The sequence below is a fragment of the Fukomys damarensis genome, unplaced genomic scaffold (genome assembly GCF_012274545.1).
Source record: "Fukomys damarensis isolate Sample0158 unplaced genomic scaffold, DMR_v1.0_HiC HiC_scaffold_18, whole genome shotgun sequence".
In the NCBI taxonomy this organism is placed as follows: domain Eukaryota; kingdom Metazoa; phylum Chordata; class Mammalia; order Rodentia; family Bathyergidae; genus Fukomys; species Fukomys damarensis.
Window position 1 is genome coordinate 45,411,022 of NW_022900930.1, and position 24,728 is coordinate 45,435,749.

The 24,728-nt window shown below is 47.5% G+C and overlaps 1 protein-coding gene across 5 annotated transcripts in view; it reads left to right on the forward strand.

Moving 5' to 3' along the window:
• The window catches only part of Dock5 (dedicator of cytokinesis 5), a 182,116-nt gene that overhangs the window by 106,801 nt on the left and 50,587 nt on the right, over window positions 1-24,728 (forward strand). For all 5 annotated transcript variants that reach the window (XR_004517887.1, XM_033765488.1, XM_010623721.3 and 2 more), the window contains 13 exons: window positions 249-373; window positions 1,846-1,944; window positions 3,494-3,566; window positions 6,341-6,444; window positions 7,394-7,577; window positions 11,943-12,040; window positions 12,270-12,359; window positions 13,844-13,944; window positions 15,703-15,837; window positions 18,137-18,248; window positions 19,024-19,094; window positions 19,630-19,736; window positions 22,168-22,304. Coding sequence is in view for 4 of the 5 variants with exons in the window: in XM_033765488.1 (XP_033621379.1) it covers window positions 249-373; window positions 1,846-1,944; window positions 3,494-3,566; window positions 6,341-6,444; window positions 7,394-7,577; window positions 11,943-12,040; window positions 12,270-12,359; window positions 13,844-13,944; window positions 15,703-15,837; window positions 18,137-18,248; window positions 19,024-19,094; window positions 19,630-19,736; window positions 22,168-22,304 (1,436 nt within the window). In the remaining variant the exon portion in view is untranslated. The remainder of the gene's footprint in view (window positions 1-248; window positions 374-1,845; window positions 1,945-3,493; window positions 3,567-6,340; window positions 6,445-7,393; window positions 7,578-11,942; window positions 12,041-12,269; window positions 12,360-13,843; window positions 13,945-15,702; window positions 15,838-18,136; window positions 18,249-19,023; window positions 19,095-19,629; window positions 19,737-22,167; window positions 22,305-24,728) is intronic.

Consider the following 24,728-nt stretch of genomic DNA (forward strand, 5'->3'; position numbering starts at 1 on the left):
GAAAACAGTTACTAAATAATAATTAATCATTTACTTAGTAGTAAAGAATTACTTCTGAAGAGAATGTCTTATAAAAGCTGCATTTCAAAGACATGATGGACCGGGAAAAGAAGCTCAAGAGATGGACCTGTGAAAGGCTGTTGTTGAACGAATAGCTCATTCTGATTTATCGCTTATGTTGCATTACACCTTGAAAGTCTGAAACAGCTGTTCTCAGCACCACTCACAGATGAGCTGTCGCATTGCAGGAGACGTTCGCAATGACATTTACGTCACCCTGATCCATGGTGAGTTTGACAAAGGGAAGAAGAAGACGCCCAAGAATGTGGAGGTGACCATGTCTGTGTTTGACGAAGACGGAAACCTCTTGGAGGTACACGGCATCTCCCCGGAACCCCACTGCCCTCACACCCTGCTTTACAGTCCGAGAGACTCTGGCCTTCTTGTTTTCCATAGTAGGGTGGTTTGGTTGTTCATAAGGAAACAGTGTAAAAGCTGTGCAATTTGTGATTATCGTGGACCAGTTTTACTAATGAGGCCATTTACAGTCTTTATTTCTGGGCTAAGAAGTAGCTCCTGCCACTGTAGATCAGGGATGCACAGGTTCTTGAGCATTTTCAGTGACACTTGAGCGTAGTCATTTCCTTTGGCGCCTAAGCAGGGTACCACAGATACCCAACCACTTTGAAGGACACCTCACTTTCAACTGGGCCAGAGGAGCCTAGGGGGCCCCTGAGGGCCCACTGAGCTCCGAGGGCCTGGGACAGAGGTCAGCCCTCTGCTGCTCTCTGGCTTGATCATCAGGAATCTGCAGTCCCAAATAGAGAAGTTCCTTTGTCTGGAAGACATGGGAGTTAAAGGCAGAGCTGGTATGGATCCAGGGCTCCTGACTTCCAGTCCACAGCTCTCCAACTGTGGCAGCTTTCTGCCTGTGCAGAGGAACCACAGAGATAAGATTAGGAGATCTGGATTCTGACATTAAAGAGGAGAGGTGGGGTGGTCACTGCAGGCCGTCATCACCTCCGCCAAAACCTGGCGTCCTCATAGATGCACCATAGTTAGCAGCCGTGGAATCTAAGAGTAAAGCTCTTCACTCAGGGACAAGGAACTAGGTCCTTCTCTTCCCCATGGAGGTTACCATCTTTGAAGGAAACAGATTTACAGATTTGCTAAGCGAGGTTGTGTTCTATGTCAGAGGGATAAACAGTGCCATTTGATCCCCACGGGTCAAAATGCACACCCCCCCCAGTTGCTCATTTCATAGTTTTGCAAACCAGCTTGGAGACATCGCTATCGAGTCCTTGTTCTCCTGAACTGGTTGACTCATTACTAGGAAAAGGCACAGCCCCGAGTTTGAGGGAACATGCTGAACAGTTACACCAAGTCCCCAGCCAGATGTGGCATTGCCAGCTTATAACTGCAGCACCCTGGGAGGCTGAGGTAGGAGGACAGCTAATGCAAGCCCACCCTGGGCACCTTAGCAAAATTGTCTCTCCCCAGAATGGCCTGGGTTTATATCAGTGTAAAGGCAGGAGATAAAAGAGGGAAGGACAGGAGGGAAGGGAGAGAATGTATGCTGTAGAGTAGATGAGAGAGTAAAAATCACAGCACTCAAAGGTGCTGGGTCCTTTACCTGCTACCAGATTTATATACTTTGACCCATTGAGAAAAGCGGTAGAAATCCAGTCCTGCTCTACTCCTCAGCCCTTATGATCCATCAGCTCACAGGTGCCAGTATAAGGCATGCACTAAACGTGTTGGGAGCAGGGACTCATGCCAAGTGTATTCAGTACTCTTGCATTCAGGACGGTATAACCCCTCCCAATGTTTTCTTTCCATCCAAAGAAAGCAATTCACCCTGGTGCTGGATACGAAGGCATGTCGGAATACAAGTCTGTCGTCTACTACCAGGTCAAGCAGCCCTGTTGGTATGAGACTGTCAAGGTAGGAATTCGAGATTTGTCACTTGTGTCATCTGTTAAATCTCACTTATATCCCTCTCTTCTTTTCACTCCCAAATCATCGGGCCTCACTGTGAAGTTGTAGATAAGGTAAATGAATTGGTAGTTTGTCATTCTGTATCGGAGCATCCACCTTTCATAAACCCAGCACTCTTCACTAACATTCTTACTCATAACGTACAGAAATCCGAAGAGAGGAACTTGGGGTTGTAGGAATAAGGCAGCAGACTGCCAAGATGGTCCAGAACCAAGCGAATTTCACACCCTGCAAGCACTTTCCTAGCATGTGTTTTTCTTGGCCCCTATCCAAGTTTTCTGGGCTGCTTTTCAATCTTCAAGAGAGTTTTACAGATTCCAATCCCTTCTCAGATCGGGCATCTCCTGTGGGCCCACAGTGGCCCTGCGTATTACTGAACAAGCTGAGGCACAAGCCCTCTTCCTCCGAGAGGGGACCCCGAGGCCCTGAAGCTCCTCTGCGTCAGCCCCTGACCTGGAGGCCCTTCCTCTGAACCCCAGGCTGCACCCACACTTTTGGATGGCCAGAGTCACAGGAGCGCTTCCTAGAAAACTGGAAACAAAACAAAGCCCTGCCCCCAAGTACGGCGCTCAGCTCACTTCCGAGTCTTATGGCTCATGTTTTGCATGATACCATTCGTATGAATTCAAATTTATTGTTTTGTTTTCTAAAGCTGCTTCTCTCAGGCATTGTGAGTTTTTCAGAAATACTCGTTAAGATGCTTGCATAATGTTCCATTATATAATCGTGCCAGGGGTTTTTGAACTATTTCCCAAACATTCGCTGCTCCTTCTCTTGCCTGGTGGATGTTTCCCTGTCCCCTCTCTGAATCTGAACACTTCTGTGCCTCATTATTTTCTTTTCCTTGTGATCTAGCCTCTGATCTTATCTTATACATCTTGCAGTCTGAAAGGTCCTATGTAGATCTCAAAGTACTGGTTTTTTCCCTCTGAACTATTGACTGTTTCATAAATGAGAAAATACTAGAAATTTGTAATGTCTCCATACTCTGAATTTAGAATAAACACCAAGCTGTTCTGAGCTTCTTTTATCATAAAAATAGCTTGGTGTCCTGGTAATGAAATCTTAAAGCCGTCTTACTCTGTAGGTATTTGTGCCATAGTGAAATACTAACATTGAACCTAATCATTGTTGTGTATCTCGAAATACCTGGGAGCAAGAATGTTGAATATATACTCACCGTAAAGAAAGGATCGTGCATTATGTACCTCTGTCAGCTCTCTGAGGAATGTAGTCACCGTGTATGCTCCGGAAACATGGGCTAATAAAAATTCAAAAAGAAAAGATAGAAGTCTAAACTGGAGATACAGTACCCTGATTTGATGACTGGACATTGTATATATGAATCAGAACATCCTGATGTACCTCCTAAGTAGTTACATTGTTGTGTCACCATAACCAAAAAATGCACCAAACGTGGGCCTCATTCTATAAAATGGGCCTTCACTGCAAGGTGCTGCTTGTCTCTAAGCTGTTGACGCTTTCCGTCACGCAGGTATTCATTGCTATAGAGGATGTCAGCCGCTGCCACATCCGATTCAGCTTCCGACACAGGTCGTCTCAGGAATGTAAGTACCACGTGGTTCTTTCATGGGGAGCATTTTCTTACACTTAACCGTGCTTTTGTGCTGTAGTTTCGTGCTTGCAAAGCGGACACTTGGCGACTCTGTTTAAGAATTTATTGGTGCAGAGGGACTCAGGAGAGTCCGTTTTCCTGGGCTTGCCAAGTCTGCGCTGCAGCTGTGCCCCAGCGTTTGCCCCAGTGAGTTCTGTAAGACCCTGGCAGGTGCTGCCTGGCAAAGAACGCGGAGGTCGTGTAGGAAGTGGCATTTCCGCTGGGACAGTCACAGTGCACGTGGCCACACAGCTGAGACATCCTGCAGCGAGAAGACCACTGGATCCTCCGGTTCACACGTTGGCTTCTCTGAAGTGGGAAATGAGTAGCAAACTGTTCTGAGAGTGATGCTGGCACTTCTGCAGCTCTCTTGCTGTTATTCGGTACTGTATAGAAGAGTAACTCCTTCGTCCAAATGTGTGCACCTCACTCGTCCACATCCCGGGCCGCAGGCAGAGCTCGGTATCTAACCACCAGTGGGACGCAGCCCCCCAGGGCCGTGGTTAGGAGGATGGACCGGTAGGTGGGTGATTATGTCCAGAAAAGGGTGACTTGTGCCACACATGGGCAGAGCTCTGGAGTGTGGCTCAGCTCCTCTTGCCCCATCTGCGTATTTATGCATCGGGTTTCCTACGTCTTAGCTGAGACTCGAGGGTGAGCAGAAGTCGGCCCGGGGAAGAAGTATGGGGATCCAAAATGAGCTCAGCATGGCTAAAGTGGGAACAGCAGAGCAAGAGTAATATTGGGTTGGTGGCACACACCTGTAATCCCAGCACCATGGGAGGCTGAGGCAGGAGGGTCACAAATTCAAGCCCAGCCCAGGCAACTTCATGACTTAGGAGACTCTATCTCAAAATAAAAGTTTTAGGGATGTAGCTCAGTGTGAAAGCTCTGGATTCAATCCTCAGAATCACTACTACTATTACTACTAATACTAATAATATCATGTTAAACTTTATGAAATTGCCATTTTTGTGGACTAAAAAATCCAATGTCAGTCATTGCATATGGTTCTGCATAAAACAGGTGTCCTCAGTATCTCTTATGGAACCCCACACAGATAATAAAATCTGCGTGTTCAAGTCCATTAAGTAAAATAGCGTAAGACTTTCTGTAACCTACGCCATCTTCCGTATTCTTCAAATTGCCTCTGCATCATTCACGGTGCCGGATGCGGTGCGGTGCCGTGCACACACTTGTCTTGCTGCACTGTGCAGGGAATAACAACAAGGAAGGGGGTGCTGCGTGTTCAGTGCAGGTGCAGCCGTCATAGCCTAACATGGTCCACGCCAGTAGCAATGTAAGGTCATCCTGATCCAGAACTGGTTGAATCCAGATAGGGCAGACTAACCACGTAGACAAAGCTCAACTAACATCTTAGTTTGTAGCCTACGCTTCTTAATGCCCCCTTTATATGCTATTTTTAGTATCCACGGTAATCTGACAAGATAGATCTGAACTTTCACCCCCAACTGCTCATAGAAAACCCAAGGTGCCGAGAGGCCCACAGGGCTAACTAACCAGTGATGGGGTTGGACTGATGCCAGGCTCTCTGATTCTAGGTGATTTTAGCTGGCCAGGGGCCAGTTCGTGAAAGATGAGATTCTTTTTTCCCCGTGTTAGAAAGGAGCTATAGCAAGCTGGCTTCTGGTTTTAGTTTTGCTGTAGGTTTGCGGGCGGGGGCTAGCTTTCTCCACATACCCCAGTGTTGCAACAGCCTAGGTGACCCTAAGCAGGAGAACGGGGGTATAGGAGAAGTAGTGGGGCTATAGATTACTGCAGAGGCGGTGTGGGGTCGTGACAGTCACTGCAGACCCCAGAGCCATGTCTGCACCGAGAACTGCCTACAAGTCGCCAGGTTTCGAAGTCTAGACTGGGCAGGGAGCCTACAGGCCGACTCGTGCCCTTTCTCCCCGCATGGGACCCCGCTCCTTGGGTGCCACAAAATGCCCCTAGCTGTGTGCTGGGGAGCAGTGAGCAGGCATAATTAGCCCTGAAGACTAATAACTACCACAGCATCTGTCAGAACAGCCTAAAGTGAGGGACCTCACCAAAGGCTTTGAAACAGGCCAGTTGCCTGGGTGAACTGGGCTTTGGGGGCCTCCCTCTGGCTGCAGGATGGAGAACGTGCTGGGTGGGAAAGGACTGGAGCCCATTAGGAGGAGTTTGTAGAAGTAAATAGCAGAGCAGGTACGGTGGCACACACCTGACACCCCCAGAACTCTGGGAAGCTGAGGTAGGGCGATTGTAAGTTTGAGCCCAGCCCAGGTAACTTAGTGAGACCCTGTCTTAAAATTTAAAAACAAAACAAAACAAAACAAAAACAAAAAATGAAAGGAGCTGAGGATGCTGCTCAGTGTGAAGGCCTTGGTCTCAGTCCTGAAGGAGGAGGAGCAGGAAATGGAAGAGGTGAGGGTGACCCTGCCTCGGGTAGGACCAGAAGTGGAGGAGAGAAAGAGGGAGCAGCTCCGCAGGAGTTAGGACGAGGTGTTGGCATGGGGAGAGTGGGCGGCAGCACCAGCATTTCCAGTTCGGCGGATTCTGGGGTGCTGGGCTCCTTTATCAGGGGGTGTGGGAAGAGGCGCCACCCTGGGGCGGCCGCTGATTTCGGAGTGGGGCTCACTGTGCCTCTCTGACTTGTGTGCGTCGGAGTCTGACATCACTCTTCAGAGCAAATGTGAAATCAAGCGTCTCTGCCCGGCGTTACATACATTTCTGTCTTTTCAGCCAGAGATAAATCCGAGCGACCTTTTGGGGTGGCCTTCGTGAAGCTGATGAACAACGACGGGACGACGCTCCGGGACGGGAGGCACGACCTGGTGGTGTATAAGGTGCTACCCGCAGGATGAGGCCCAGAACGTTCGAGGATGTCTTTCCCCCGCTGAAACTGGCTTCTAAGCCTCCTTTCAGATTTGCACAGACATCAGAGTCCTCTTGAGAGCAATACACATTTGTCCCTTAATGTCCCCAAGCCAGCAGGGTCTGGTTTCCATCCCTCTCTGGACAGCGAGTGGCATTGTTATTACGCCTTTGCACAGCATCTCACCTGCATGCAAAGAGTTGCCCCGGGCCGAGCAGGGAAGGGGCAGCCTCACCCCCGCTGTCGCCCCGCTGGCCATCAGTGCCGCTCGGGCCTGGTTAGTGGGGTGGGTGTGGTAGGATGTGCCTTTCGTATCTCCATGCACCAGGCACCACTGCTGTGTTCTTGGGCCTTGCTTCCTTTCCTGCCTGCGTTCTGTCCTCTTAACTGTTGCCACGTCCTTGCGTGCACGAGACTGTAAAGTATAAAGTAGATGCTGGATCTCTATCCAGGAATATCCGGGGCAGGAGGAGGCCGCACAGATGGCAGCTCTTTTGAGATGCATCTGTCTGAAGAATGTTTTCCGTAAAATCTCCATCATTTGTAATACTTCTAGAAGGTGCAGCAAACCACTTCTTCCTCTGTCACCCCAAGGATGTACAGACAGCACTGACCATTTATAGGTTCAAGAATATGAAATCCAGCTGTATTCTGTAACACAGTTACTTACTTCTGGCAGAGACTAGAACATTCTGGCTTCTGGTTTATAACTTATTCCATTTTCATTCTGTGAAAAAATTGTTTCTGGGCTCAAATTCAGCCCAAAGATATCACCGTGCCTGAGTTGGGGCGTGGGAGCGTGAAGGGTACATTGACAAAGCCACGCACCCCGTCCAGACCTGCACTGGCTCCCGGTAGAAGCTCCCTCGTGCATGTAGGAAATGGTGCCCAAGGGCATCCCTAACAGGCCTCCTCCTCAGGGTGACAACAGGAAGATGGAAGATGCTAAGTCCTACCTGACGCTGCCTGGGACCAAGACGGAGATGGAAGAAAAGGAACTCCAGGCATCCAGAAACCCGGCCGCCTTCATCCCTAGCAAGGACAGCACGAAGGACAGTTTTCAGATCGCCACACTCATCTGCTCCACAAAGCTCACTCAGAATGGTAGGTGACCATGGGGACGACAGTGAGACAGAGGAGCTTTGTGCCCAGGGCTCCAGGGCTCCCCGGCCAGGCTCGTGGGGCTGCACGTAGCGGGCCAGGTCTTCAGGGCAGGCGCCGCAGGACTGGGCGCTCCTCGGTGACATTCTAGGGCAGTGCAGCACTGCGGGATTTCTCTGTCACTCCTTCCAGGGTTCCCTTCCGTCATGAGCAAGAATTCTGGGGACGCTTCTGGGAGTAGGTGTAAGGGGAGGTGCTGGCGAGGGCAGAACCGTTCCCCTGCCCAGGGGACGACAGCGCAGGGAGTCCTGTTCCAGTCCGTTCCTCGTTTTCCCCTCCCTCCCTCCCTCTGCTCTTTCCTTCCTTTTTGTTGTTGCTGTCGTTTAAGTTTTTTGGGACAGCTGTAGCCTGGGTTCCCTGCTGTAGCAGGGTGGCCTGGAACTCATAGTCCTCTGCCTTAGCCTCCCGAGTGCTGGGACTGTGGACCCACACCTCCATGCCAGGCAGACTTTTCTCTTTCCCCATGTGTTCTTCCCTCTTGTTTTATCCAAGAGTTCGAGAATTTTTTATAAAACCACTGAACAGTTCAAATGGGGCTTCTTTTTTATTTCACCTTCAAATCTCTGATAGCAGCTGTAGCCTCTCCTGAATATGGACTACACAGCACTCGGTAGCCACCAGCAGCTTCTTATCCATTTAACCTACATCATACAAGGAATCCTGCTGAGAGTTGGTGTGGTGGTACAGGCCTGTAATCCCAGCTCAGGGGAAGTTGAGGCAGGAGGACTGCAAGGCAGAGCAGAGAGCCTGGGCTGCAGTTATACTCTGTCTTTAAAAAATGAAAAAAGGAAAGCAAAGAAAGAAAAGAATATGGAGTCCCAGTGAATATAAGTAAGCCAAAAACTGTCTGCCTTAGAAATTCCATATCCCCTATGACTTGTGGACAGTCAGTCCAAGTTCAGCCTTACAGCAGCAAAGAGAGACGGTTCCAGGGATGACGAGCCTTTTAGAGCGTTCAGCGGTAACAAGCAGCCCTCTGCGGCACACGAGCCGAGGTTCGCCTCCTGGGGGACCGTGGGGTGCCCTGAAGGGTCAGATCTTGGCTGGGCTCTGGGAAGGTCAGTCGTGGCTGGCTAGAGAAGAAGGATGGCATTTCTACTTGGACGAGCGGCTAGACGTAACAGGGTCAGTGCAGGGCAGCAGATCCGGAGGGCAAAGTAAGAATTCACCCGTCAGAAATTAAGCCAGAAAGTTTTGTGAGCTTCATAGAAGACATGACAGAATTGCACCGCTCCCATAACCCTGACTGGAAAAAGAATCGACATAATAGATTGATAATCGGTGTTCAAAGTGTCTGATACTTTTGGAGGATGAATGTGACTTTTAGAAATTGAACCTTGGTGAGAATGAGAGATTTCTGTCTGAGGATGTTTCCTTGAATTTATAATAGGAAAATACTGGAAACAACCCAAATGTCCAGTAATTAAGTTCCAATTGTTGAATTTCATGATTTTATTAATTTGTAATTTTATAACTAAATGATAAAATACATACAACTGGTAAATCCTGAATTTTAAACATAGTCAAGGCTGGGGGGTTGTGTTTTAATCACATCCCTGGTTTGTTTAAATCTGAGGGGACGATTTAGGGTCAGACAGTCTGGGTGTTGAGGGTCACTCAAGGAGAAGGGGCCGGGGATTTAGCTCAGTGGTTCTGAGGACCCGAGTTCAATCCCCGGTACCAAAAAGAGGAAGAGAGAAGGCTTTTACTGAACATCTAATAGATGATCCTTCCAGACTGGAGTTCAGGGAACAAAAAGGGCAGTAGATAAGAGTTTGTAAAATTAACTCGTAATAAAAAGCTAAAGGAATTTTTGCCGTGGGACAAAGGCACTTGGCAGAGATACGGTGAGCGTCCGTAACTGGGAATGGTTCTGAGTCGCTCCTGGGTTTGTTTCTTCTGACTTGGGAATCAGAGAAAACCAGAGTGATTTCTGTGGAGAAAGGAAGAGCTGAAGAACACAGTAGCCATCATCCCTGCCTCGGTGTTTGTGGGACCGGGGCCCCTCTCTGGAGCTGGGGGCTGCCTTTCAGGTTTAGGAGACCACAGGACAAACCACAGGAACTGACGGCAGACTGATCTTGTTGGCTCTTGTGTTTATTGACTGACTTGTTTTTAAAAACCCAGCACAGTCCAATGAGCATAGAGCCTTTTGGGGTGTGACCTGGACTCGGGGTGTGAATGCTCTGTGGTCCAGGAAGGGAGGAGACGCTCAGGCCTTGCAGGAGGAGGCCTCATCTCCCTCCAGTGACCCCAAGCGCTCTAACCCTCCACCCCGGACGTGAGGGCACGGAGGCGGCCGCTACCATTCCCTAATTAATGACCGTGGTGTTGTTGTTTTTTTTTTCCCCCCTCTTTGTTTTATTTTTTTTTCAGCTTTAATTATGTTTATTGGTACATTTTATGGATACAGCACAGTTACATTCATTGTTGGGATCTTGTACCTCTACATGACAGGTCTTGATTCTCATTTTTTCCCCTTGTCCCTGCCCTCCCTTCACGCCCTCCTCCCCTCCCCATCTACAAACACTTTATTTTCATCTTTTCATTCTCTCACATTTTTTTCTTTTCCCTTATTACCCTTCCCCTACCCATTCCACCTTCCCTACACCTTTAGCTCCTTTCTTCCCATTTCTAGATGTCAGTAATCTTATTTGGATCTTATGTATTATTGCAGATTATTCACACCAGGGAAACTATTCACAGTGTTGTTTTTATAAAGATTTTTTTGTAGTACTAAGGATTAAACCCAGGGACTACATTGAGCCACATCGACCACCCTTTTTAAATTTTGAGACAGCATCTTGCTAAGTTGCCTGGCTGGGCTGGAACTTGATATCCTTCTGCCTCAACCTCATAGTGAGGCCCTGTCTAGAACAACAACAAAAAGATCCGGTGTATGTGTGTATTTAGTGGTACTGGTGGTTGAACCCAGGGCCTCAGGCATGCTAGGCAAGCTATATGCCCAGTCCTTTTTATTTATTTTTAAAACAGGGTCTCACTAAGTCACTAAGCTGCCCTCAAGCTTAGGATTCTTCTGCCTCAGCCTCCTGGGTAGCAGGGATTACGGGCCTGCGTCCATGTGCCTGGAAGAAATAAAGGTGAGGCAGAAGGATCCCACGTTTTAGCCCAGCCTGAGCATCCTAGCAAGACCCTGTCTCAAAGTAAAACAGTAAAAACGGGCAAAGGATGTGTAGCTCAGTGCAAAGGCCTTGGGTTTCCATCCCTAGTACTGGAAAAATAAGGGTGGGGGGAAGAGGAAGGAAGGAGGGGAGGAGAAAAAGAAAAGAAGGGACAGAAAAAGAAAATTCAACTTTGAAGCAGGACAGTATTCTGCCTGAGCTTATAAATGTGATAGGAATTGGTTTTGAAGACAGATTTGTATCTCCAAAGCTTATAATTCTTCCTTGTATTTCTTTTCTTTTTTAAATTATGTGGCCCCTAATTCTCTCCCACAGGTATTACTACCCTGAGTTTGGTGGTTGTCGTTCCCTTGCTTTTCTTTGTGGTTTTACCTCATGTTCGTATGTATTCAGTTTTGCTTGTTTTCCCCCACTTTGTATCAGTGCAGGCGTGCTTCTGATTTTGCTTGTCTGCTTACTTCTCTGAAGAACTCTGAGGGAGGCGAGGTAATGGAGCGTCGAGGCTTTGGCTTCTGGAATCCCATAAACTTGTTCCATTTCTAGTACCCTGCAGCAGTTTCATGGTCTATGGCACGTAATTTGACATTGCGAAGTTACTCCCTCTTCTCTCTGAGCCAGGGAGAAGGGAAAGATGAAGTGGGGCACGAATTAAAGGCAGGAAGGTCCCTTACAACTACGTGAGTGCTGTTTTTCCCCCCATACTGGGGATTGAACCCAGGGCCTTTGCACTGAGCTACACCCACGGGGTGTCCCTCACCCGCTTTTGAGACAGGGTCTCTAAGTTGTCCAGGCTGGCCTTGTATATATTTGCACTACTCCTGCTTCAGCCTCCCAAATAGCTGGCATTACAGCCATGCACCGCTGCCCCTGGCTTCAAATCACTGCTTCCTATATTAGCTTTTTGTGATTATGTCATTATTTTGAAAATGTGAGTTCTAGTCAGATATGATTTTATATTCTTGTTTATTAGCAGTGAATTTTTTTCTCTTTGGAGAATGAGAAAGGTCGTTCTATGCTGACACAGATAAGACAAAGAACGGAGAAGGCACTTCTTGAATGAGTTCCTGTCCACAGCAGGTGTCTTACTGAAGACTTTTGTAGCTATGTCCTGAAATGGTTTGGATCGCTCCTTCTGATGTTTGTGGTTTGTCGTCTTTCTTCCTAGTCGACCTGTTAGGATTGCTAAATTGGCGTTCCAACTCCCAGAACATGAAACACAACCTGAAGAAGTTAATGGAGGTGGATGGGGGAGAGATTGTTAAGGTACGTTCATATGTCCGTGTCTAGGAATGTGGCTGCTGTGTGATTAGCTCAGCCTATTAAACCAGTCGTTGTCACTGTAAGATTTGTTATCTGTATGGCTAAGCAAGTGTGCTGCTATTGAAGAAAATGTTCCTTTTAAGCCTGTTCGGTTGAAACCAAATCGTCCCCACATTTCTACAACATAGAGCTGAACAAGTCCACTAAAATAATCTGTCTTTCTTCTCTTCAGTTTTTGCAAGATACATTAGATGCACTTTTTAACATTATGATGGAAATGTCAGACAGTGAGACGTACGACTTCCTTGTGTTTGATGCATTGGTAAGCAACGAGACGTATTACCTAGTGTTTATTACCTAGTGCTTATTACCTTGTGCTTATTACCTAGTGCTTATTGCCTAGTGCTTATTGCCTTGTGTTTATTACCTGGTGCTTATTACCTGGTGCTTATTACCTAGTGTTTATTCTTGCAGCTGTGCAGATATCACCTGTTATAAATAATTGCCATGAACCTGCTCCTACATAAACTTCTGTATTCATCATCATCATTTCCCCAGGCTAAATTTCCAGAAGCAAAATACCAAACAAGTAACTTATTTTGTGGGCCTTTATTTCTTTGTTTTCTGTTAGATCTCACTTTTCAGCATGCTTTCACTTTCTCATTAGGGAAAACAAAGGGCTTAAGTTAGAAAGCATGAAACATTTACCATTGTCAAGTCCACGCCTAGGAGGTACCTGTGACCGGGAAGGCTGTGGTGCAGTGTAGCTGTTTGCCCTGCGTGTTCAGGCCAGGAAGACTGAACTGAATTCGCAGGTCAGAGGAGATGCTTGTTAGTATTGAAAGGTGCTGTGTGCAGCCCGGTAGACAATTGAATCTGTCAGGCAAAACGCTGAAACCCATTCCAAGAACTGAAATCAAAACACAGATTAGTGATGGTCAGAGTCTGGGGAGCGTAGAGGCGTTGGCGGAGGAATTGGACAGGTCCGCAGCAGCCATGTTTCCTCCTTGCTGTGGGGAACGTGCAGAGCGAAGGTCAGGGTCAGGTATCTGGGAAAGTGAGACCGTGGGTGATGGATGCTGGGAAACAAGGTGTGGAGATCAAACCTGGGGGACAGAGCATCTGGCCATGGGCACACGTGCAAGCCCCCGGTGCCTTTCCTTTGCACACTGTCATACATAGGTGCAGTGTGGTTATTGGTAGATCGTGTACCTCTCAACCAGAAGAGGTACCATAAGGGGAGAATTGGGAGACAGCACTGGCTGGTGACGTTCAGACTGTTGGGGGTCCTAGCACCATACTCAGGTAAAAGTGTCCCAAGCTACTTAATTAGCTTTGTCCTGGGGTTAGATATTATTATTCCCGCAGATAAGCTGTTTCCATATACTCCTTCCTGCTGGGTTTTTTTGATGCCACACTTAAGTTACCCATGCGAGACTTAGTTCCTTTTGACACAACAGCTCCCTGAGGCCAGAGATGCTGGTTTGTATTAGTTCATTTCTACCAGTGATGGCGAACCTTTTAGAGCTTTCAGTGATATAAACAGACTGCTGTGGCACGTGTGTAGTGGGCTCACCACCACTTATTTAGACCACGTAGTGCAGTGCCTGGCACATAACTATTTCCTGCTTCTGCATTAATTGAATATAAACCACAATACTTGGCTGCAGCGCTGGGCTAGTAGAAGAGGAACGCTGCAGGAATGATCAAGATGGAAAAGAGGGCACCGAGAGATCAACGTGCAGCTTGTTGACAGAATGCCTGGGATTGTACAGTGCTGCCATTGGTATTTTTCTACTTTGGCAGGTATTTATCATTTCCCTGATAGGAGACATCAAGTTCCAGCATTTTAATCCTGTACTTGAAACCTACATCTACAAGCACTTCAGTGCTACTTTGGCATATGTGTAAGTATGGCTCAAGGGACATCGGCGTGGTTGGATTGTTGAATTTGTGCTCTGAGACTGGAGTTTTGAAAAATGCAAGGAACCTGAATTCACTAAAGTAGCTTTAAGTGCAGAACCTGCTAAGTATTCCACCTCTGAAAGAGGTGCCTGGTTCCGACCCTTCCTTTCTAAGAAATAAGGTGCTATCTCTTAACAATCCACAAAGATAGTGGTCGAAGTCAGTTAGGAGCAGAGCAAGGACAGATGGCCAAACTCAAATCTTAGGAGTTGGATGTCAGTGAGATGGGCGTGCAGCACCAAGGGGGTCAAACAGTGAATTAAGACCAAGTCTAACAGACGAACAGGTCATATCCTCAACCCCACTCCACTGGTGTCATATGGAATCGATTACTTGTAGGGTGTAAATTTGATTCTTTGCCGGGGATTTAGCTCAGTGGTTCGGTGGACTGCCTTGTAAGCACAAGGTCCCTAGTTCAATCCCTGGTACCCCCCCCCAAAAAAAAGATTGGATCTTCTTTCTTTTGCACAAAAGGAAGTGTTTTCTACATTTCTCATAGCGCACTCGTCTTTCTGCATTTGGTCTGTGAATCCTGAATAAGGAAAGCAACTGGTGTTTGCTGTGTTTCTCCCTAGAGTGCTGAGGTCCCCATGGTGCAGGTGGCCTGTCACCCCCACCTCCTGGCACTGCAGTCATGGTACAGAGCAGTGCAATAGACAGTGACAGGAATGTGCCTGGGGTTGGTAAGCAATCTTTTGGACAATGGTTTACGCTGATTGCTGCTGGCTGCTGTGTCAGGTCAGGTCATTGATCCCTGAAGTTCTTTCCTAAATTAAACAAGCATGACGGTACCGAAACACGGTTACATAAAGGAGGTGTAGTGTAGCACAGTCACCAGCTAATGTGATGGCCATGATGCCCCCTGGGTTGGGGAGGTGGCACTACACCAGCAACAGGATCTTCCCAGCCAGCACCCTCTCTTTCCAAGTTGGCAGCACTTACAAGTTAAATCCTGTTGGCTGTGGATCCGAGCTACACTAAGCCAAATGAGATACCCCCCACAACTAGTAACACTCTGGGTTTATCGACAACACTTGATTATTTCCACGTTTCCTCTGGATTCTGTGCTAATTCTAGAAAAACTCAGATTCTCGGAAGGAAAGTTCAAAATACCCAAGCCTTCAAAGGTCTGAGTTAGCATAAGCCCAAGACCCTCCCTAGTCCAGAGACTGGAGAGACACGAAGAACAATGTAAAAATCCAGAAGGGTTCTGTCTGTAGACGTGTTCAGAACCGTAGTGTTCTGGACAGCCGGATTGAGCTCTGCTCCCACACTCAGTGAAGTTCCCGTCTGATGCTATATTTGTGGATCTCACAAGGTTGGGGTGCAGTGGAGGGAACTGGTTGAAGGAGATTCCCTTAGGCTGTCATCATCTCTCCTTTCCAGGAGCATCTGAAGATGTCTATCTTAGGTGCCAGAGATTAAAACATCCTCATACTTTTTGTGCTGTCTACTCTTTCATTCCTTGATCCTTATTTCTAAGGAGGAAACTTTCCACGATTTGTAAGCAGTTGGAAGCAAGTTCCAAACCTATGCTGCAGATGTGGAAACTTAACTGCAGAACAGTTAGTTTGCCTGTTGAGGGCATTGTCCAAAGGATGTAGTGAGAGCTATAACTCCCGCTTCCCTGGATATACAGCGAACCCCTGCCTCTGGGTACCGTGTTGCCCATTGCCTGGATTCTTCTTTCTGTTTTATAGGAAACTCTCCAAGGTTCTGAACTTTTATGTGGCTAATGCGGATGACTCCAGCAAGACAGAATTGCTTTTCGCAGCTTTGAAAGCCTTGAAGTATTTGTTCAGGTTCATCATCCAGTCTCGAGTGCTGTACCTGAGGTATGGTCGCCGTGGTTGGCCCTGTCACTGCCTGCCCCTCATGGTTTCCCTCACTCCTCAGGCTGGCATTCGGCTCTCTGAGCAGTTGGTCGTGGATTTGCCAGATTCCGTGACTTCATGCCGAGGATGGTGGTGCATTGTGGGCCGAGAAGGTCCCTGTGAAACCCTTGCACCTCGGCTGAGTGGAAAAGGGATGATGGAAGGCTGCGAGTGACAGCTAGTGGCCGCTTCGTGCGCTGTTGCAGTTCTTGTGTGGACGTGGTGGCTCTGCGCGAGGTGCAGATGCAGAGAATGGCTGCCGTGGAGGAGGAGCCGATGGGACTTGATCTTGGCCTTGATGGGGCAGCGAGGGAAAGGCAGAAACTCCGGGCAGCCTCGGGGTTGGGGTGGGAGTGGTGCTGTTTGCCTAGAACACTAAGTGCCTCGCAGGGCATCAAATGAGTTCTCTTTCCAGGTATATTTCAAGATACCCTGAGAGCCAGCTTCCAGATAAAGTTCCTTTCCATTCTGGCAAGTGGGTGACTTGAGAATTACCAGTTACCTTCTTTTTTTTTTTTTTTTTTTTTTTTTTTCGTGTCTCTTCTTTTGGAACTCACTGTATAGCCCAGGCTGGTCTCCAACTCACAGCGATCCTCCTGCCTCAGCCTCCTGAGTGCTGGGATTACAGGCGTGTGCCACCACGCCCAGCCGACCAGTCACCTTCTGATGAAATAATTTTCTTAGGGGAGTTCATGTTCTGTGGTTACCATAAAAGGTACAAGTTGTATACCCCTTATCCAAAATGCTTGGGACCAGAAGCATTTTTAGATTTGAGATTATTTTGGGTTTGGGGATACTTGCATATCTGTAATGAGACATGTTGGGGACGTGATCCAAGTTTAGACACAACAGGGATTTGTGTTTCATATACACATCTTATGAACAGAGCCTGAAGTATTTTACACAGTGTTTTTAGCGTGTCTGTTTCTTGACTGAAGCTGTCACAGGAGATCAGGCGTGGAATTTTCCTCTTGTGGTATCATGTTGGCGCTCAACGACATTTGGATTTTAAAGCACTTTGGATTTGGGATTTTCAGATTGGGGGTGCTCATAATGTGTAGGTAAATGGAGGGGACTAATTTAAACTTACAAACATGTGTGTGTGTGTGTGTGTGTGTGCACGCGTGCCTAAAACTCTGACTTCACTCTCTCTCCTCCTGACTGTTTGGTGTTGCAGTTGCTAGGCCGTGTGTAAGCACATGCACTGCTGTTTGGGACTGTACTGTTTCTGCAGTTGGCCAAAGCCTTTTCGATTTCTTGGAAAAAAGATTCAACTTCTGAGTTGAGGTGATGAACACATATTATGAAGAAAAGTAGGGCACTTTAATCAGAGCAAGTCCGTGTGTTCAGTTGAGGGCCCTGGGGTAGATGAGGCAACAGTGGGCAGAGTAGAGGATGCCGGCTGCTCTTGTAGGTTGAGTGGATTCGGAGCTTTTCTTTTTGAAGAGCTTCTGGACTCACTGTTGAAACCTCAGCTCATATGAAAGTCACTGAATTGTCCGAGCTGGCCCTAGATTTGTGATCCTCTTGCTTCAGCTTCCTAGAAGGCTAGGATTACAGGTGTGCACACTCGGAAGTCATTCATTACAGAATAACTCGGGTGAGGCTGTGGAGGGGGAAGGAAGGCAGGACGGAGAAATGCGGAGGAGAGAAGCGGATGTGCCGTGTCAGGGACATGTGCTGGGGGAGCCCCTTACACACACTGGGCCGTCTTCGAATGAGCTGAGAGGACGGGTGTGCAGAGCTCACCTCTCGCATCAGGCTCTATGACTTTCTGGTGTTCTCTCTCCTGCCAGAAATTCCTATAAGCCACTGGGGTAGAACACATCCCCCTGCTCAGGGCTTCTCAGACCAGTTCCGGGGAATCCTTACCAATGGGCGGATCTTTGCCGACCATCCAGAGAGCTCTGTGTTAGGGCCTTGCTTACACATTTTCACCCTGCTTTTGTCTAAGAAGTAATATCCTTTAAATATCTATGGAGGTGGGTCCTGGTCCCTTCCAGACCACTTTGGATGCCCCATGAAACATCTCCACACAGGGTTAGGTGGTGACCCGTGTGTCATTGACCTCAATGTTGTTGTTGTTGGTGGTGGTGGTGGTGGTGGTTTATTTGTTTTGTTCTTGTACCGGGCATCAAACTCAGGACCTTGAGAGGCAGGCAGCGGAAGGTTGTTTATTTGTTTTTGAGGCCACAGATCTATTTTAAATTTTCTTTTAAAGACGGGAAACTTTGACTGCTTTTCTCCTTTTTCTTTTAAGGTTTTATGGCCAGAGTGAAGATGGGGATGAATTTAATGACTCAATCCGCCAGTTGTTTCTCTCCTTCAATACGCTGATGGACAGGCCTCTAGACGAGGCTGTGAAGATCAAGGTCAGCCTGGTGCCCTCGTGGGTAACTCCGTTAAGGTTGTGGTAGAAATGTTCAGAGGAACTTAGAACTGGCCAAGGCTGGAGAGGAACATGAATCATGCTCTGTGAATCATGCTTCTCGGAGAGCTTGTGAATCTTAGTAGGACTTCACAGCAAGTTAAGAAAGAAGGCCACATTTTAACTTTTAGGTACATTTGTATTTTCAGTGTCAGTTTGCACAGATAAGCACCCCATTGAGATATAACTTGACAGCTCTCATAACCACAGTGGGACTCCTGATTCCTCCATGCTGATCCCCATGCTGGCACAAGTGATCATTTTCTGCTTTGGGTTTGCCTCGTTTTTCCCAGAAGTGCAGAGTTACCAGTATCTTTATCAGCAGTGATTTTGTTGAAACGTGAAATTCATAATAGCCAGAGGCTCCAGTTTGAACTTCATCATGTATTCCTTGCTCTTTATGTAATTATGTGAGGGAGACTTTAGGAATTTGACTACCACCTTTGAAAAATAATTCCAAATGAATAGCAAATACGGGACTATAGAAATGGGTAACTCCTGCTCGTAGGAAAGGTACGGAACTTGTCTCCTGCACTTTCTGGAGAAAGGTTTTGGGAGGTCGTGGTTAGCAACACAGTTTTCCTGTTCACCATGGCAATGTCTTTGTCCCAGTTCCCTGTGCAACTTTGAAGTGTAGCCTTTTCTTCCTAGGATCAAGCAGTAAGTTCTGTATTTGTCTCGCTTGGCAGCTGAATTTGCCTCTGGCATTTTTCTTACAGGGGGCAGCTCTGAAGTACCTTCCTGGCATAATTAATGATGTCAAACTTGTGTTTGATCCCACTGAGCTCAGGTAAATGGCACACAACCATTTGTTTCCAGCTCTGACAGAGCCCTGCTTGCTGGTGGCCTGGGATGTGCTGTTGCTGTCCTAGCAAGTATTAACCCAACTCCTTTTTGGGCTGAGTTCTGTGGAAGATTCAGAGGAACACGCAAAGCCTGTCCTTGAGGAAGGTTTGCACTTTCTGGGGAAACAAGACATGCAGATGTAAAATTAACTCCAGGGGAAAGGTACATAATCACACGCTTCCAGCCCTACATCTGGGTCCCCAGGAATGTAGTCAGTATGCAGTTGGCCCTGGAGTGGAGTTGGCTGGAAAAGGCTTCTTGAGGAAGCTGAGCGTTGGGCAGGCCTAGAAGGCCATGTGTTTGTGGGTGTGCCTTCCCTCTGGGGAACGGTTGTGCAGGTGCTAGGGATGTTCTCAGGCCATTTCAGAGTTCTCCAGGTGAACCTCTGCACTCCCAGAGCTCAGAGTGGAGGAGAAATAGCTATAAGGACACCTTCAGCTTGGCAGAGCGAGAGGGCTGATCTGGGGTTTCTCTTCCAGCGTGCTCTTCTGCAAGTTCATTCAGAGCATCCCAGACAACCAGTTAGTCCGGCAGAAGCTCAACTGCATGACCAAGATTGTGGAGAGCAGCCTTTTTCAGCAGTCGGGTGAGTGTCCACCACGAATGGCCGCTTCCTGGAAAGCCACTCCTAGGTCCCAGCAGTAGCACTCCCTGCCTGCTTTCTTTTAAAAGTCAGTAATAGGCTTGACAGGTTTTTAGGACCTAGGGGCCTCTGAGACACCAGTTCTCAGAAGCCAAAGTCAATGTAGTATTTCTTAGTAGTCACTAAAAGAGTAAAGTCGTGTGTTTAAACTTGAATAGAGTAATCAGCAGGTGGTTCATTTGTTGGAGAACTTTGTCCTCAGAGTGACAGGGAAGTAAGAAAGATGAATTTTAAACAGATTTGCTTTCTTTGACTTATACTCAGTGCATAAATTTGCCAGCCAGGGCCAGGCAGGCAGAGGAGCTGGCTCTCTCTTCACGGGTCTGTGTTCAGAGTTGTAACATGGTTGTATTTACATGGAAATTGGCCACCACTATAATTGGGAATTTTTTTTTTTTTTTTGTACTAGGGATCAAACTCAGGACCTTGCACTTGCAAGGTAGGCATGGTGCCACTGAGCTAAATCCCTGGCCCCTATCAGCGATTCTCTTTTAGAGGATGAAGGAAGCCAGATTACAGTGGACCCTTGAGTTACAACTGGCCTGACATATGAAAATTTTAATTACGATTGGAATTTTAGTTTTAATTTATGGGGTTCCAGATGGTCTCAGATACAGATGTAACCCTTCAAGAGTTCTGGAAGGAACATTACCGCATCCTTTCCTGTGGGATTAACTGAGAAATCCTGGGCCAGTGTCTCTCCAAGGACACTGAGATCTGCCTGTGTACAGGAGAGAGACTTTGAAGGCTGTGTAGAGGAGCCTGAGACTTCAACTGACCAACTTGAGTTACAACCAGCTCTCAGGAACAAATTGAGTTCATAAGTCAAGGGTCTACTGTACCTGTATTCCACTGAGAGGGGGCACAAAAGAGAGAGAAATCTTACTCCTTACTCTCATGCTGATTCTGCCATAAGGTTTCTTTTTGTAAATAGAATGGAGCATGGTAGCCACCGAGTACATCAGTGTGCTCCTGCCCCACTGATGCGAGCAGGGGGCCCAGTACTAGGTCCTTCCTCATAAACTCACTCACTAGATTGTAGGGGCTCCTTTGGAAGCTCCCATGGCCAAGTCAAGAGTCCCAGAGGGGCATCTCCTGCTAGGTGTGTACCCCAGGCCTCATGGAGACTGTCGTGGTGGGAGAGCCCACCTCTCCTCGCCCTCAGTGAATTGTGCAGCTGTGCACGGATGTGGAACCTGCTCCAAGTTTCAGCTTCTGTTTTGACACAAGCAAGGGTGGTATCAGCAGCCTTTGTTTGGATCTGTATGTTCTACCCCTGTTGTGCTTAAAATTTCAAATGTTCCCAGGGCGTAGATGGAGGTTGTACTAACTAGGCTAGTGGATTCTGTAGCAGGGAAAATGATTATTAAACATCTTAATATGCAGGATAAACTCTTGCTTCTGTGCATGCAGAGAAGATAGTGGAAACAAGAAAGGTGGGATGTTTGAGTGCAAAAGCAAGTGCACACTACATACTTTTTGTTTGTTTGTTTTTCAGTACTAGGGATTGAACCCAGGGCCTTTACTAACTACATCCCCACCCACTCCTCCAATTCAAGGCAGAATCTTGTTCAGTCACCAAGTTTCCCAGGCTGGGCTTTAACTTGTGATCCTCCTGCCTCAGCCTCCTGGAGTGCTAGGATTACAGGAGTGCATCACCATGCCTGACTGCACTAGATAATTCTAATCAGAGGAAGTAGGATCGCAGTTAACAGGCACAGGCACTTCTGTACTGCCCAGAGACCCTGGAGTCATTCTAACAATGTGTGGTCCTCATGAAGGGCCCAGTAAGAAGACGTACTATATGAGGGAAATGGACTGGGGAGGCTCTGTGCTCATAGGAATTAGTAAATTTTTTCCATCAGGAAGAAGAAAACAGTAGAAAGTGTATGACTTGCTTAGCTCTTGGTGTCACAGGCTTAGCAGTCACATATCAAATTGTCATTTTAAAAAGCAAGAGAGGAGCTATGGTAGGGCTCACTGGTAACATGTGAGAGGCCCTGAGGTTAATCCCAAGAAGCAAAAAAAAAAAAATTTAAAGCTAGAGAAATTGTTAAATGATTTCCACATTGTTTGGGCTGGGGCCAGAGTGCCTTTATTACTTGGAAGAGGCCCTGGGTTTGATCCCCAGCAATGCAAAGAAAAAAAAAGTTTTAATTAATATTGTACTAAATGCCTGCACTCTGGCAAGAAAGGTATTTCTCAGTGTGTTTATACCAAGGATGAGGTTCCAGCATCCATGCCTAGATTCACACCCCCCTGGTGGCCAGAGAGCCCCGCCCCCGGCAGGGCGGGTCCCGAGAGCTGAGCCACCAGGCAGACAAGGGGTCTGGGGTGCCACAGTTCTGGGCATGAGCTGCTATCTTCCCCACAGAGTGCAGAGAGGTGCTGCTGCCCCTGCTAACGGACCAGCTCAGCGGCCAGCTGGACGACCACTCAAGCAAGCCCGACCACGAGGCCAGCTCACAGCTCCTCAGCAGCATCCTGGAGGTGCTGGACAGGAAGGATGTGGTGAGTCGCGTCTTCCTCCCCGACCCCTGCTGCACAGGGCCCACCAGGTCCCTTCACCCCGGGAGGAGCGGACTCTGAGGCCTTCCTGCTGTCGGGCCGAGGGGCCTGGAGATGCTAATGCCTCCTGTGCAAATGTGGGTTCTGGCAAAGTCTGCTTGCTGCTAGGGCCCTGGTGGGGTGGGGGTGCTCTCCCAGCCTCCACTGAGAACCCCATGAGCCCTTGTGAGAAGCCCACAGCTGTGCAGGGACCCACAGAGACTCTGGTCTTCTGCAGAAACCTCTGCCCTCCGTCCTCTGTGCCTGAAGCCATTGCAAACACCTTTGCACTTCGGGGATCTGCTTTTGTGTTCTCTGCCACTGCTGCTTTCTCCGGACTCTGCTGGAAATTCTGTTTTCTTGTCTTGCATCTCCTTTGTGATCTGGACCCCACCTCTCTCTCCTGAAAGTATGGGGCTGAACCTAGTGGGCTTCATAATTACAGGGCACAAAAGAATGAGTGGGTCAGTTTCACAGCTGGTGAGAAAACTTCCCCTGGCTTTTCCCTGCAGTGGCCAATCATGATATAAACATACTTTTTTTTTTTTTTTAAGAGTAGGAAAATGTATTGAGGGAAAGAAAGCTTCTGTCTAAGTGATACAGAAGGGTGTCTGGAAAGTGGGCTGCCCGCTTACCCCACTTCTCCAAGATGTTTTATACAGCAAAGCCATGTGGGGAGGCGGGTACAAAGTGGAACTAAACTGCAAGACCCAGTGGAAAATTACAAGGTGGGCATGAGGTGGGGCGGAACCGTGACAAATAATATTAGAAGTGCAGTCACCCAGGTAAGATTGATTAACCTGGGGTCAGATGGGAGAGCGAGTCAGGTAGCAAGCATACAAGGATTTTCAGTAAGGGTGGGGGTCAGGGTTATTTCCTAAAAAGGCTGGGCTAAGACCTTGGCCCCCTACCCAGGTGATTGATATTTATTTAGAATATCAGTCACTGCTCTTTATCCCCAGGGGAAGCACAAGGGTATAGTAGTTTCTCTACTTTTACAATTCTGGCCACAGTGAATGTGTCTTGATTGTCCTCTGTGTGGGCTCCTTGAGGGGCAGTCCTGTCTACCTACAAGATATCTAATTAACTTACCTATCTGCAATATTTCCTCTCTGAAGAAGGACCCCTAACTGCTGTGAGGGGGCAAAGGGCAAAGACAGCTCTGGCTCCTTCCAGCTGAAGAGGGTCTTAGTTGTGATCGGCAGTGAGAGTTACTCTATAGAGGGTTTATCTCAAGGCCTTCCATTGGTGCCTTATCTTGGCAGCTGCACAGCTTTTAAATCTGGAGGAGACAAAGCCAAAGAAACAGACAGAATGCATGGGCCAAATTATAAGGTCAGCAGGATTGCTACGAATGTAGCCCACAAAGAGGATAAGGAGAAGGTCCGGGGGAACTTCAGAACCCAACATAGAAGTCATATAGTTTAGCAGTTATGAGCTGTTTACAAGGATGGCCTGGTGGATCCCAGTAAAAGAAGTCTAGCACACTTGTCATTGGTTCCATTTGTATGACCGCTTGGAGTTCGGCAGCCTCTCCGACCAGTAATCTCATTGGAAGACCTCCAAAATGATATAGGGGGAGAGATGTAACTCCCAAACCTGGTAGATAAATAAAACACGATTTCTCTAAAATCGAAGAAAGAATTCTAGGAACAATGGAGGTTAAGAGTAGGAAAAATTTATTGAGGGAAAGAAAGCTTCTGCCTAAGACAGACAGAAGGAGGTCCGGAAAGTGGGTTGCCTCAAACAGAATTATTTCTTTTTTTTTGTTTTTTTTTGTACCAGGAATCGAACTCAGGTTCTTGTGCTTGTGAGACAGGTAGTGGAACCACTGAGCTAAATCCCTGGAAACATAATTATTTCTTAAAGTAACTCTTATTCCCCAGTAATTATTTAAAATAGTAAAATCAAGTTCCAAGACATATACATTTGGCAATGTTACACTAAGAACTGCGGCTTACCCAGGGTCCTGGTGTTCTAGAAAGCACACATCTGTGATCTAAAGTTAAGCTGAAACACAGGAATTGGGCATTCAGTTTCTACTCCCAGTATGAGCTCTCAGCAGCAGTTTTCTCAGCGCCTCAATTTCCTATGGCATAATGTGAAGGAACTGTTCTGATGACCACAGAGTTTGTAGCATCTCTCCCTGCCTTCTTTCCACATAGCAGGATTCTTCAGAAAGGACCTGAACAAGCCAGGTTTGGTGGTGCATACCTTCTAGCAAGGACCACAAGTTCAAGTCCCTCCTGGGGAACTTGGGGACATAATGACTTTGTCTCAAATTTTTTTAAAAAGCCGGGGATTTAGCTTAGTGGTTCTGCCTGCCTTGCAAGCACAAGGGCTTGAGTTTGATCCCCAGTACCCCCAAAAAATTAAAATAAAAAAGAT